Here is a 12,986-nt window from a genome sequence, read left to right as displayed (position 1 = left end):
GGGCAGGAGGGAAGAGGTTTCTCTGCTGCCCAGACTGCAGTAGCAGGGCTGGGGCAGAGTCGGACTGAGCTGCACTGGAGCGGGCGGCCGAGGGCAGGGCAGGCGCGTGACGCTGGCACGCTGAGCGTTTGCTTCTCCCCCAGTCTGCGGGACGTGCAGCTGTCACGTGGAAATTGCAATGAACAGCTGTGGCAGGGCACAGCGCCCACACGGGGGGATGGACTATGGCCTCTGCCACGGAGCCCTGGAATGGGGCCTGTGGAGCAGGGAACTACAGGCCCCAGGCGTCCTCCGTCAGCACCGTGACCCAGACAGCTCCCAAGGAACCATGTTGCAGGGGCAGGGTGGCCATCTTAGGATGGCGGGCTGGGCTCCCTGACAGTGGCTGGCACCAGAGGCCTTGGGAGGGTGCAAGAGATGCCACAGACAATTACAGGACTGCCCATTTCTCACTGGCTTGGGCAGAGCAGCACGGGGGTTCACCCGCCTCCCTGTGGATTGTAACCCTAGGACACAGCTGCAGATGCCCACCACAGCCACAAACACCCCATCTGGGACTCCGGCTCAGCCTTTGGCCTCACGGTTAGCTTGTGGCAATGAGTTCCGGAGGCTCCTGTCTCACCAGACGAGCCGCAGGGAGGGTTCGCTCCGCCACGTGTGTGCTGACGATTGGCAGTGCAGCGGGGCCGTGGGGGAGGGGGTGGGACGCCCCAAAAGAAGAGAGTCTACCAGGGAACCGAAGCAGAACACAACAAAGCCCGGTACGAGCCCTATGCTGATATTGAAAAGTAGACAGGCACCTCTTACGTTTATTCGCGCTTGGTATTCGGCGCTGCCCACCGAGTTCCGCGCGGCGCACCGGTACACCCCTCCGTCCTTGATCTGCGGGCCGGTCACGTTCATGTGGCTCACGGTGGTGCCGTCCGACATGGTGTACTGGTTGGTGCGGTGCCCGGTGTCCCTGGCGACGGGCTCGTCGTCCAAGGCCCAGGTGATGGTGGGGGGAGGAGCGCCTTTGGCGGCACACATCAGGGAGAACTGCTCGCCCGGGTTCACCACCTTCTCGCTGAAGGAGGAGACGATCCGGGGGGTCCCGTCTAGGGAGACACACCGGGGAGGGCAGGTCAGGGCTTCAGGGCGGGCCCAAGCGTGACTGAGGGGGGCAGACCCTCCAAGGCAGAGGAAGGAGGCTGCCTTGGAGAAAGGGGGCTGCCCCATCTAGACAGGGCCTCGCTCCCCATCTCCATCTCCGCAGGGCATTTTGCCTGCGTGGGACAGGCCCTGCTGCAGGCCGCTCCCTGCAGTTACCACAGCAGCCTACACCCCGAAGTCCTGGTTACTGGAAGCGCCCTTGGGCCTCGCTAAGGGACGGCCCCTCCTGGCTCCTCCCTTCCATCTCACCCCGCTCCTCCTGCAGGCGGGAATTCTTCCCCCTCTCCTGAAATGCTGGCCCGCGTCAGTGGGTGCTGTGAAATAACGGCCCCCAGAGCTGGCTGCATGTCGGTGCTGGGCGGAACTCGGCCGCATCGCACGGGCACTGGACGGGAAGCACCGCGGACGCAGCAGGCACTTGGGCAGAGCACTGGGCGTGCTGGGGTTGCACGCGGGCAGACCTTGCCAGACAGGATGCAGACGGGGGGACCCAGTCCTGGGGATCACGAGCCAGCACACAGGGCCCTGGAGAGGGGCAGTCGGGTCTAAAGAGGGGGCTGCACTCTCCTCTTAGCGCTGGTGCACCCGGGGGAGTGTGGGGGGCACAGGACGGGGAGACCCTCCCCTTGCCCCCTCGCCACCAGGCCGAGCGGCCGACTCACCCTCCAGCGCAATGATGGAGAAGTCCTGCGCCGTCTGTGCTTTGCGGGTGGCGAAGCACTGGTAGGCCCCCGAGTGGCTCTTCTGCGCGGCCGCGATGAGGAGGGTCTCGTTGCTCAGCCCCCGCAGGGAGATGTAGTCGTCCAGCACCACCAGGTCCGTGTTGCGGTACCAGCGGATGGCGTACTCCGGCGAGCCGCTGAGGGCGCAGGAGAGGATGACCGTGCTGCCGATGCCCGTCTTCAGCTTCTTTGGCGTGAGGCTCACGTGCAGTGGGTCTGTGCAGGGCCGGGTGGGAGGCGAGAGGGACACGCTCAGGGCTCAGGGCCTGGGGAACCATCTAGCGAGCCCCCCGGCATAGGCCACGGGGGCACTGGAGTGGGGCCAGCCGAGCGGCACTAGGCACGTCTGCAGGAAGGCTGCAGGGCGAGCCGCCAGGCCGTGTTGCTGGGAACATGCCCCCGTGCGCACCCACTCTGGCCTAGCGCACGCCGGGCCGTCGGCGTTCTCACGTGCTGGTAGCAGGGGCTCGGCCTCCGCCGGCCCGCTCCGGAGAAGGGCGGGGAAGCTGCAAGCCCGGGCCCCTGCCCCTGCCCCCAGCCTTTCCATCAGCCCCCGAGTCACAAGGGAAGGGGCCTGCTGGGGGTGGGCAAAGCCTGGGACGGGGGCAGTGCAAAGGCAGCTGGCGCCGCCGGGAGCCATCCCCACCCAGGGCAGGCCGAGGCTGCGGGGTGGCTGGCTCCAGCCGGGCTGGGGGGGCAGTGCCCCACACACAGTGCTCGGCGCCAGTCCCTGGGTCACATGCTCTCCCTCCACGCGCTAGCCTGGCCCCGCATGCAGTGTCACTGCCCAGTATGCCAGGTGTGCCCTGGCCTTCCTCCCAGTCTCCAGCGGGGCCCCCCACCCTAAGGCCCCCCCCGCCCGCTCCTCTGCGCCGGGAGCTCCCCAGGCAGGCAGGGGAAGCAGCCCGGGGCCGGCCCTGAGCCGAGACTTCCCTGGAGCGGCTCCCTGACCTGTTCTCAGCCAGACCCACGCCCGCCTGCCCGGGCACGGCCAAGGGAACCCAGCTACGCGCTTCACTCTGGAGGATGGCCCAGGAGAAGCCAGGAAAACGGGCCATCAGGCTAACGTCTAGCGCACCCCTGCCTTCTCGGTCCCCGTGCCCCTCGGCTTTAGGAACCCTTCCCGGCCCCCCTTCAATAGGAAAGGGAATCAGTTCGGACTCTAGAACCCACCGCTCTTCACTCACACCACTGCCCTTGGAATAGTTCAATTGGGATCGTCTAGCTATTGACCAAGTATTCCCCGTGCCCCCTTGACGAGCGTCTCCTCCCCCTGCGGGTATGCGTGCCCCGGCTGGGAACCCCTGGCTAAGGCATAAGCCAAGGCGTATGAAATCCCCCCGGGCCAATGCAGCTGGGCAAACCCGCCACACCCGGGAGAGGGGAATCAAACCAGGCGCAGTCACGCCCCTGGAACCCCACTCGGGCTGCTCGTCCAGGCTCGGGGGAGCCCCAGGGCCCGCTTCTGATCTGAGCAAGGAGGGGCTTGAACCGGGGGGCTCCGATCCCAACTGGAATCCCACCTGAGCCAGCGTTCGTGGGAGGGGAGGGGGGTGGATCAGCGGCCTTAGTCCTGGCCCAGTTCCAATATTAATGGAGTCAGACGAACAGAGCAGGAGGCGTGTCTTTGAAGGGGAGGATGGATCCTTTCTAGAGATGTACTCGCTGCCGCCTTCTGCCCTCCCCCCCGGCTACCCCGGTGTACCCACTCCCCTCCTGCCCCCCTGGTTCCCCCGGTGTACCCACTCCCCCCCCCGGTGTACCCACTCCCCTCCTGCCCCCCTGGTTCCCCCGGTGTACCCACTCCCCCCCCCCCGGTGTACCCACTCCCCTCCTGCCCCCCTGGTTCTCCCGGTGTACCCACTCCCCTCCTGCCCCCCTGGTTCCCGTGGTGTACCCACTCCCCTCCTGCTCCCCTGGTTCCCCCGGTGTACCCACTCCCCCCCGGTGTACCCACTCCCCTCCTGCCCCCCTGGTTCCCCCGGTGTACCCACTCCCCTCCTGCCCCCCTGGTTCGCCCGGTGTACCCACTCCCCCCCCGGTGTACCCACTCCCCTCCTGCCCCCCCTGGTTCCCCCGGTGTACCCACTCCCCCCCGGTGTACCCACTCCCCTCCTGCCCCCCTGGTTCCCCCGGTGTACCCACTCCCCCCCCCCCCGGCTCCTCCAGTGTACCCACTCTCCTCCTGCCCCCCCATTCCCCAGATGTACCCACTCCCCTCCTGCACCCCCACCCCCAGTTCCCCAGAAGTACCCACTCCCCTCCTGCCCCCCCGATTCCCCAGAAGTACCCACTCCCCTCCTGCCCCCCCGGTTCCTCCGGTGTACCCACTCCCCCCTGGTGTACCCACGCCCCTCCTGCCTCCCCCTGCCCCCCGGTCCCTCAGAAGTATCCCCTCTCCTCCTGCCCCCTCCCCCCAGTTCCCCAGATGTCCAGTGGAGTGACCCGTAACTGGGCATGCTGGGCGCTCACCTATGACTGTGAGGGTCCCGGTGACCTCTGCCGAGCCGAAGGTGTTGGTGACCTCACAGATGTACATCCCGCTGTCCTCCACGCGCAGGTCGCTGATGGTCAGCCCTGTGATGCGCTTGGTCCACCTGCTGTCGGCAGGGAGCGGGCGCCCGTCCTTGATCCACCGGATGGCTGGGTTGGGGTACCCGGAGGCGATGCAGGGCAGTTCCACCAGCTGGCCAGCCGTCACCTCCCGGGACTGAAAGCCGTCTAGGATGCTGGGGATGGACTCGGCCGGGTCTAGGAGCAGGGAGGAAGCAAACGGCCCTGAAGCAGCTATGGAGCAAGGGCCGAGGCAGCCCCCTGCACACGTGGGGGGAGGGGGGGGCAGACCAGCGTGAGTGGTGGGAAACACTGGGGACCCAGGCATCCAGGACAGGGACACCAGGGAAGGCCTGGGCAGCACAGAACTCAGCTACAGACGGTCCAGACGCAGGTGGCTTGGGTGCTGAAGACCCAGGGGTGTTCTCGAGGGCAGGGCAGCACATGGCCGGACAGCTGCACGTATGCAGAACCCATGCTGCCGCGTGTTAGGGTTGGGGCTTGGGGCCCTGTATGCACACGTGGGGTAGGGCCAGCAAGGTGGGGGCTGGGGCTAGCCTGTGGTGAGTGACTGGCCTATGGTGGGGCAATGCCAGGGCTGGCCGCCTCTCAGCTCTTCCCCGGAAGGCAGGGAGACCTACGCCTGCAGCAGGGCGGGGTAAACACAGCAGGTGAGCCGGCTGGTGGGAAATGCACAGGCTCCGTGGCAGCCAACGAAATGTACAAGCACGGGGCCCGGCGGGCGGCCAGGAGAGGAGCAAATGGAAGGCTGGGCCTCAGGAATGGAATCAGTCCCGGGGAAAGACGCCGCGTTGGTTACGCCCATTGCAGCAGGCGTCACGCCGTGGAAATACCAGCAGTGGCAGGGCCAGGGCCCAGCCAGACGGAGCCCCACCCCTGTGCCCTCCACGGCCTGGGAGAGGAGAGCGCCAAGCATGCCAAAGGCACCGGGAGAAGACAGAGCAAAGGCAGGGAAGGGGCCGGTCCTGTCCCCGCCCGTCAGGTGGGGACACACGCTAGCGAGGGGTCTGCCTGGTGCAACATGCCGCTCCCTGCGAGGAAGCTAGCTCCGCCCCTGTCCCCAGGCCGCCTCCTCATGGGCACGCGCTGCCAGCTGCGCCGCAGCCGTTCCCCTCCCTCGGCTGCTTTGCGCTGTGACGGGAGGGCGGCGCTCGGCTGCTGACCCCGAGGGGCAGGCCCTCGGTGGAGAGGTGCGCTGGGGAAGCACAGGATGGCCTGGTGGCCCTGCCGTGAGCCAGATCCGCGTCACCCCCTTGCGGCCGGGGCGTGGAGAGAGAAGTGAGGGCCTGCTTCTTTCCTCCATCCCCCGGCCCGCAGCCGTCGAACGTCGGAGCCCACGGAGCAGGACCCCGGACACGCGGTGGAGACGCAGGCGCCGCACTGCTCGGTCACGGGGCTTTGAGTTCGAGCGAGCGAGCGAGCGAAGTCCCTGCCGATCAGAGTAACTTGGGCAGGCAGTGCGGCCGGGCGCTCCCGGCGACACCCACCGCGCTGTCTGCTGCAGTATCACTTGCATCTTCGTCACATCGCATCGGGCCGCTCGCATCCCGGCCTGTCACATCCCATCACATCGCGCTGCGCCGCGGCTCCCCGCCTGGCAGCTGCACGTCAGTTCCAGGTGGGCGAGTTGATCGGCAGACGAGCTCCCTCGGCGGAAAGGCGGCTCGCGGTGACACGTGCTTCTGCACAGAGCTGCCATTGGCCGCCAGACGCGGGCCAAAGCCCCGGCCCCTCTCCCACGGGCCTGCGGGATGCACCGGGAAGGCAGGGGCGGGTGCGGCTTGCCCAAGGAGCTGAGTTCCAACCTCACCAAGTCCCTTCTGCACCCCCTTGTCCTGGGCCAGGCTCAGCTGTCACCCGGTAAAAACACCTGAGGGAGACCTGGGGTCCTCACCTGCAGCTCTGCCCATGCACCTTAGCCCTGACCCTCAAGTGTCTCCTGTTTTGCCCTCCCTGCACCCCACTTGGGCCGATCCTGCCCCCCACGGTTCTGCACCCCACCTGGTCCGGCCCTGTCCCCTCTGGCTCTGCACCCCACTTGGTCCAATCCTGCCCCCCACGGTTCTGCACCCCACCTGGTCCGGCCCTGTCCCCTCTGGCTCTGCACCCCACTTGGTCCGGCCCTGTCCCCTCTGGCTCTGCACCCCACTTGGTCCGATCCTGCCCCCCACGGTTCTGCACCCCAACTGGTCTGGCCCTGTCCCCTCTGGCTCTGCACCCCACCTGGTCCGGCCCTGTCCCCTCTGGCTCTGCACCCCACTTGGTCCGGCCCTGCCACCACCCTCCGGCTCTGTACCCCACTTGGTCCGGCCCTGTCCCCCCCACGGCTCTGCACCCCACCTGGTCCGACCCTGCCCCCCACCTGCACAGCTCAGTCCACATCCACATCTCGGGCTCCCGCACTCAGCCTGGCTGCTGCCCTTCCCACCCACATGCTCGCACCCCTGCAATTCCCGCCGGGGTGTCTCCTGGGAAGAAGCTGCCCTGGCCCCTGCTGCCGGGGGGAATTGCCGTGGGAGGCGCGGGCTGGAGTCCCGCGCGGGCTGGCGACCGTGGAGGAGAAGAGTCGAGACCCGACTTGCTGCAGCAGCCAGAGCCCCTCCAGGAGCCCGACAGCCCGCCCGTGCGGAGGACTCCAGAAAGGGAAGTCGCCGGGCAAGAGCCATAGATTACTGCAGAAACAAGAGCTTCTTCCAGCCAGCAGCCTGCGCACGGTGCCTGGCTCTTAGCGCTGCCCCATAGGGCTCCCAGGTCCCCACTCCAGGCTCCTGTCTGCAGGGTCACAGGGGAGGCAAGCCGACCTCCCCGCCCCTTCCTGGGCGCTGGGCGTGCCATGCCAGAGCTCTGCTGGGCAGCAGAAGGAACAGGCCACCTGGGGCAGAAGCCCGGGGAGTGCAGGACTTGGCTTGGCTCCTCTCCCGTCAGGAGGAGTCTTTGTCTGCTCACGGGGGTGACTGGGAGGGTAAGATTTTCCCCTTTCGACCATTCCCCCCCCTCGTTCGTTCCATGCTGCCCCCACCTCCACCCACCCCCCAAGAAAGCAAACAGGCCTGGCCCACCAGATAACACAAAGGCTGGGCTCCGCCGCCCGGAGGAGAGAGAGAACAGCATGGCCAAGGTTTCCCAAGTGCCCAGTGCCCTAGGGGCTTGACACAGCACACAGTCAACCTGTGGAACTCACTGCCAGGGGATGTGGTGAAGGACGAAAAGAGAAGCAGATTACAGAGAGGAGTTCCTGGAGGCAAGGTCCATCAATGGCTATTACGTGATGGCTGGGGATGCACGCCATGCTCTGGGTGCCCCTAGAACGTGCCTGCCACAAGCTGGCACTGGGGCATTCGAGGAAAGCGAAGCCCCTGGCACTGAGCACTGGCGGAGGAGAGGCTGCTGAGCTACAAGGATCATTGGCTTGACCCTGGAGATACCACTGCAAATCCAGCCCCCGTCAACCCCGTCACATTACAGCCTCCCGGGCTGTCCCCCCCACCTCCATGCACCTGTCACCATGCCAGGAGGCGCGCTGAGATCATGGGAGCAGGGCCGCATGAGACCAGGCCTGCCCTCCGATTCCGGGCAGGGGCCCAGCCTTACCTGACACGGACAGCCTGGCTCCATTGCTCTGGCGCGTCTCTCCGCTGTACTTGTGCTTGGTGATACACCGGTAGGTGGACAAGGCATCTTCCTTCTGCACGTCCGATATGTACAACCCCCCATAGAAAGTAATAAAAAACCGATGTTCTGGGGAGACAAGCGGGAGAGAGGGGGAGTCTGGTTATACACTGCATCGCCAGGCATCCAGGGGGCATCACCAGGCATCCAGGGGGCATCGCCAGGCATCCAGGGGGCATCGCCAGGCATCCAGGGGACAAGCCGGGAGGGGCGAGCCATCGGCGGCCTGCAGCCAAGGGTGCGCCTGGGCGGCGGGAGCGAACCCCAGCCGCTGGCCCCTGCCGAGAGGAGGGGGAAGGCCGGAACGGGGCAGAGGAGTACGTCTCTGCAGCCCCTCCCAGGCCCGGGAAGGGACCAGAGGTGCTGGGCGTGAGAGGAGCGCCCCAGGCGGGTCGGTGGTTTGGTAATGCCGGCAGGGCGGGCGAGAGGCGAGCTTGCGGCTCCCGCCTCAGCCTGAGCCCGTCTCGGCGTGCCCCACTGCAAGGGGACAATTAGAAGGGAATCCATCCCGCCGAGACAACAATTAGCTTAACTTACTTAGCCGTGTGCGAAAACAAATCAAGAGCTTGAGCTGGTACTCGAGCGCTGGGGGAGACTCCAGAGGGCAGCAGGGAACGCGCAGCACAACGCCGGCCAGCCAGCACGGCTCTCACGCGGCAAAGGCCTCCCTTGCCTCTGCCCCGGGGCGGTGAGCAGGCCAAGGAGCAGTCCTCGGCCCACTTCTTAACCTGCCCCCCAGCTTTGTCCTTCCCCATGAATATTCATAAACGCTCAAGAGTGTGTGGAAGAAGGCAGCAGCAGCCTGGAAAAGCAGCAAGCAAATGGCTTGGGAAAGAGGTTGGAGCCGGCTCCGGCCCCTGGGAAGCACCTTGTATCCTGGTGCGACTGCCCTCGCATAGAGCCTGTGCTCCCCGGAGAGCAACGGCTGGGATCTCTCACTCCACCACGGCAGCGCAGCCACGGCGGGAGGGGCCACGGCAGTTGCTCACCAGCAGCATGGCACCGCCACATGCCCCCCCTGCAAAGGCCTGGGCAATTTGGATCGGATGCCATCTCCTGAGCCCAGCTGTGGCTACGAAGACGAGCAGAGCCGGGGGAAGAGCATTGTCTATGGCCATGACGGACACAGGGCTGTTCTCAAGCGAGGGGGTGAGAAGCCAGAACCAGACGTGCACAGAGAATCACGAGCCCCTGCGAGACCAAAGGCTGCCCTCCAAGCGCAGGAAACCACAGCATCTCAGCAGCACCCAGCGCAGCGACTCGGCCCCGGCCCGGACAGATACTCGTGTCCCCCCCGCGAACTGCACTCCCAGCACGACTCCTGACACAGAGCCTAACGCGGAGAGAGCCCGCGAGCTCACATCTCACTGCACAGCGCGCCTGAGCGCACACAGGCCGCAAAGCCACGTGCCACAACGTCTGGAAGGCGCAACAAGTCGATGTCCGGCCCTGCAGCCACACGGAGGCCTGACAAGTCACCCAAGTGATCAGGCAGAGTCGCTGCACACGCTGCTTTGCAGAACCTGCAAGGGGAGGGGGCGGATGGCGGAGAGGAGAGATTTCTCTCTCTGTGTTTACAAGGAGGGGCTAGATGCTCATTAGCCAAAATCTGCATGTGTTGTTTTGTCTCTGTGTTATGACATGGCAAAGACAATGCCGCAGCGCACACATCATTGCAGAACAGTTGTAGCTCCGAGCTGTCAATCGGAAGCATCCAGGGATTAATAGAAAGGTCCAAGAGAGACAGAAAAGCCCTACAGGTGCAATTGCAATAAAATGCAAATAGATCATTAATTTTTCATCTCGCAGCAAACCAGTAAGCACAGAATATTGGCTGTACTGGAATTTTAAGCAAGGGGGAGGCAGTTTCTATGGCAACAAGCAGCTGCTGCCAAATGCTGCTCCACAACCCCGAGTGTCCTCGTTCTTCCCCCCGCTAGTTTTTGTGCATATTTAATTGCGGTGCCGTTTTCAGAAGGCTGCGACTCCCCGGAAACAAAGGCTTGCGAGCCGAGCCGAGCGCCGTGCCGCGCGCGAGGGAGACAGGAACCGGCAGTTGTGCGCTCAAACCTCTAGAGGGCCCCTCTGCAGCATCGCTCCTGCATGTTTGATGAGAATCCAATTACGGCATGGGGGGGGGGGGGGGGGGGGGGCTGGGGAACCTACAGAGCCCTCACAATGGAGAGCCAAGAAAACACAGGGAGACAAGGGGGAGGGGAACACCCCCCACCGTGAAACGAACACAAACGAAGCCCAGACACCTATTTGCACCTGGCCTCCCCGCCCCCGGGCCCGGAGACAGCCTAGAACCCTTCCCGCCCGCCCTGCCGAGGCAGCGAGGCCCACGGAGCAAGGCCGGGCAGGGGGGTGTAAGGGTGCACGTGCCTAGGCCGTGTGCGGGGCCAGAAAGGCCAACGCGCTGCCAACGGGGAGCTCGGCCCGGCACGGGACAGCAGACAGCTCCAGCGACTCCGTACAGGGGGCGAGCCAGGGAGCCAGGCTGGGGTGTGCACTAGATCCTGGACCCAGGCGCGGAGCCGTTCAGTGCAGGCTCCGGGTGAGTTTCACGCACATGCTCCCCAGCCCCAGAGCGCCACGCAACACCCACAGCAAACTCACCGGACGGCAGGAAACTTCTCCCAGCTACTCCCAGCTCCCAGTCAGGGCATGTCCCCCAGCACGGGCCAGAAGCCCAAGCAGGCAAACCGACCCCTAGGAGCGGCCCTAGACTAGCTGCCAGCAACTGGCGCCCCAGGCGACCCTGCAATCGGCCCCCCCGCCTGCAAACCTCTCAACGATATTGCGCCACCATTTGGCGCCCCACTGAACTTGGCGCCCTAGGCGACCGCCCAGTTCACCTGTATGGACGGGCGCCCCTGCAGACCCTGCTCGTCTGTGGGGGGAAGGCTTCGGGAAGCGGAGGGCTAAGTGCACGCGTGGCCAGCGCGCCGGAGCTGCGCCGGTTTAACTCTCGGCGCTAGAGGCGACCAGAAGCCTCTGCAAGTGACCCTCCAAAAATCCCACTTCCGAGGGCTGGTAGAAGGGGGGGCATCTGTCCCAGTGGCCTTCCAATGGCAAGAGAAAACCGACGATCGATACAGGTTCACAGTTTCTGCCCCATCCAATATAGATCTAGAAAAACAAAGGGGTCAGGGCTGCGGGAGAGAGCCCTTGTGTAGTTCATTAGACTAACGAGAGAACTTTCCCTTGGCACGCTGGGGCCGATACGTCCGGACACGTTCTGCTGGAACGGCCAGGGATCGATAGGTGCCAGTGCTCATGAATTAGCTGTCGTTTGAGCACACGCCACCCTGAGCAGGCAGCGACCGGCGGGGCCAGTTCCGGCCACAGTTAAAGTAACGGAGAGAACCCCGGAGCAATGACAGGGAGGCAGGCGGGGAAGCCCCGAGGACCCGGCCTGTGATTTTCAGTGGCAGCTGCATCTGCTTTCCTAGCCTGCCTGTCGGCGGGGCTGTCCTTTGGAGAGGGACGTGGCCTCTCTCCTCCGGCTCAGTGGTAATGGAAAATCTCTGCCAGCCAAGCCCAGACGGTGTTTTCTAGGCCTGCTGCCCGGCTGTGCTATCCGCCGCTGCAGCTATCAGCACTCCCGCCGCTACCAAAGCCACCTTGTCACCTTTTGCACAATGGGACTGCCCCTCAGCACAGGCCCTTGACCTGCAGGTCGCTAGCTTTGCACACACCCTGCACCAGAGAGAGATTAGATCAGGCAGAGTAAGGCTCCAGCCCCGGGTGTGAAATGGAAGCCATCCAGGAGCCCAAATACAAATGTAAGACGTGCTGCACGCTCTCTGGCCCCTGTATTACACGTTCCCAAGCACACCCAGTCCCCGGGGTGGACGATAGCAGCGGGTTTCCTACCCCTTTCCAAGGCGACATTTCCCCTGCGTGGCCGCACACGGCCGAGTGGCACAGAGCAGCACTAGGCCACAGGACCCGGCCACCCTCGCGTTCCGTGGCCCCTGCAAAACAACGTCAGCAGGCCACGCCACGCCACGCACCCAAGCCTCTCCTCATTCTCCACTGCCCAGGCAGAGCCAGGCTCAGCGCACGAGGAGAACGGGCCCCAGAAACATCACCTTTGCGAGGTGCGGCTGCTGGCTCCATGGCAGCACGGGGAGTGCGAGGCCCAGGGGCACCTTTCAGGCCTGCCTGATGGGGCCTTCTCCTGGGAGTGAGGCTAGTCTGGTGTCCAGAGCCCTGCCGCAGGCAGGAGCCACGCCCAGAGCAGAGCAGGGGTGGCCAGTCCTGGGCAGGGAAGAAGCACCTGACGGCATGCAGTGGGCGGAAGTTTGCCCAGCCAGTGGCCCGGCTGCTCCACTTTACAGGGGGAGAAGAGAACCTCCAGTGGTGCCCAGCGGGGCTGTTCACTAGCACTCAACTTACACGTGCACATTTACACGGCTGTGTGACGTGCACGGGGTCCCCACGTGAAAGGGGAAGCTACGTCTGGAGACTAGAGTTCTGCAAGTGCCGCTGCAGGCAGGGCTGGGCCCGCACAGCCGAAGGCTCCGCTGAGGGATTCCACCGCGGTTCCGCAGGTGCCGCTCCTGTGTGTGCTCACATTTTCACGGGCGTCTCCAAGGGACAATTCCAAGAAGTGATTGTAAGCAATGAAAAGAGGCCGCAACATCGGAATGACCCACTTTCGCTGACGAGCCGGGGCTGGATTTGAATGCCTGGCGTATGCTAAGCGGCCAAAGGCACGCAGCCCGCAGGTGGGGTCTCTGGGGACCGGTGCCTTCCACAGCCCGAGAGACGCGTGTCCCTCGCACTGCTCAGAGCCGAGCAGCCAGGCCATCTCGACCTCCCCAGAGACCTCACGCCAGCCCCAAGCTGCTGGCTGTGCAG

General features: G+C 65.0%; 1 protein-coding gene across 4 annotated transcripts in view; it reads right to left on the bottom strand.

The window, feature by feature from the left end:
• DSCAML1 (DS cell adhesion molecule like 1) overlaps positions 1-12,986 on the bottom strand; it is a 261,125-nt gene that overhangs the window by 108,663 nt on the left and 139,476 nt on the right. For 3 of the 4 annotated variants that reach the window (XM_075909312.1, XM_075909311.1, XM_075909313.1), the window contains exons 4-7: positions 8,040-8,186; positions 4,347-4,625; positions 1,815-2,090; positions 801-1,097 (exon numbers count right to left, since the gene is read on the bottom strand). In XM_075909312.1, the coding sequence (XP_075765427.1) occupies positions 801-1,097; positions 1,815-2,090; positions 4,347-4,625; positions 8,040-8,186 (999 nt within the window). The remainder of the gene's footprint in view (positions 1-800; positions 1,098-1,814; positions 2,091-4,346; positions 4,626-8,039; positions 8,187-12,986) is intronic. The other variant, XM_075909314.1, reaches the window with a different exon arrangement.

The sequence above is a fragment of the Pelodiscus sinensis genome, chromosome 26 (assembly GCF_049634645.1).
Source record: "Pelodiscus sinensis isolate JC-2024 chromosome 26, ASM4963464v1, whole genome shotgun sequence".
Taxonomy (NCBI): Eukaryota; Metazoa; Chordata; order Testudines; family Trionychidae; genus Pelodiscus; species Pelodiscus sinensis.
This window is presented reverse-complemented; position numbering and strand designations above follow the sequence as displayed.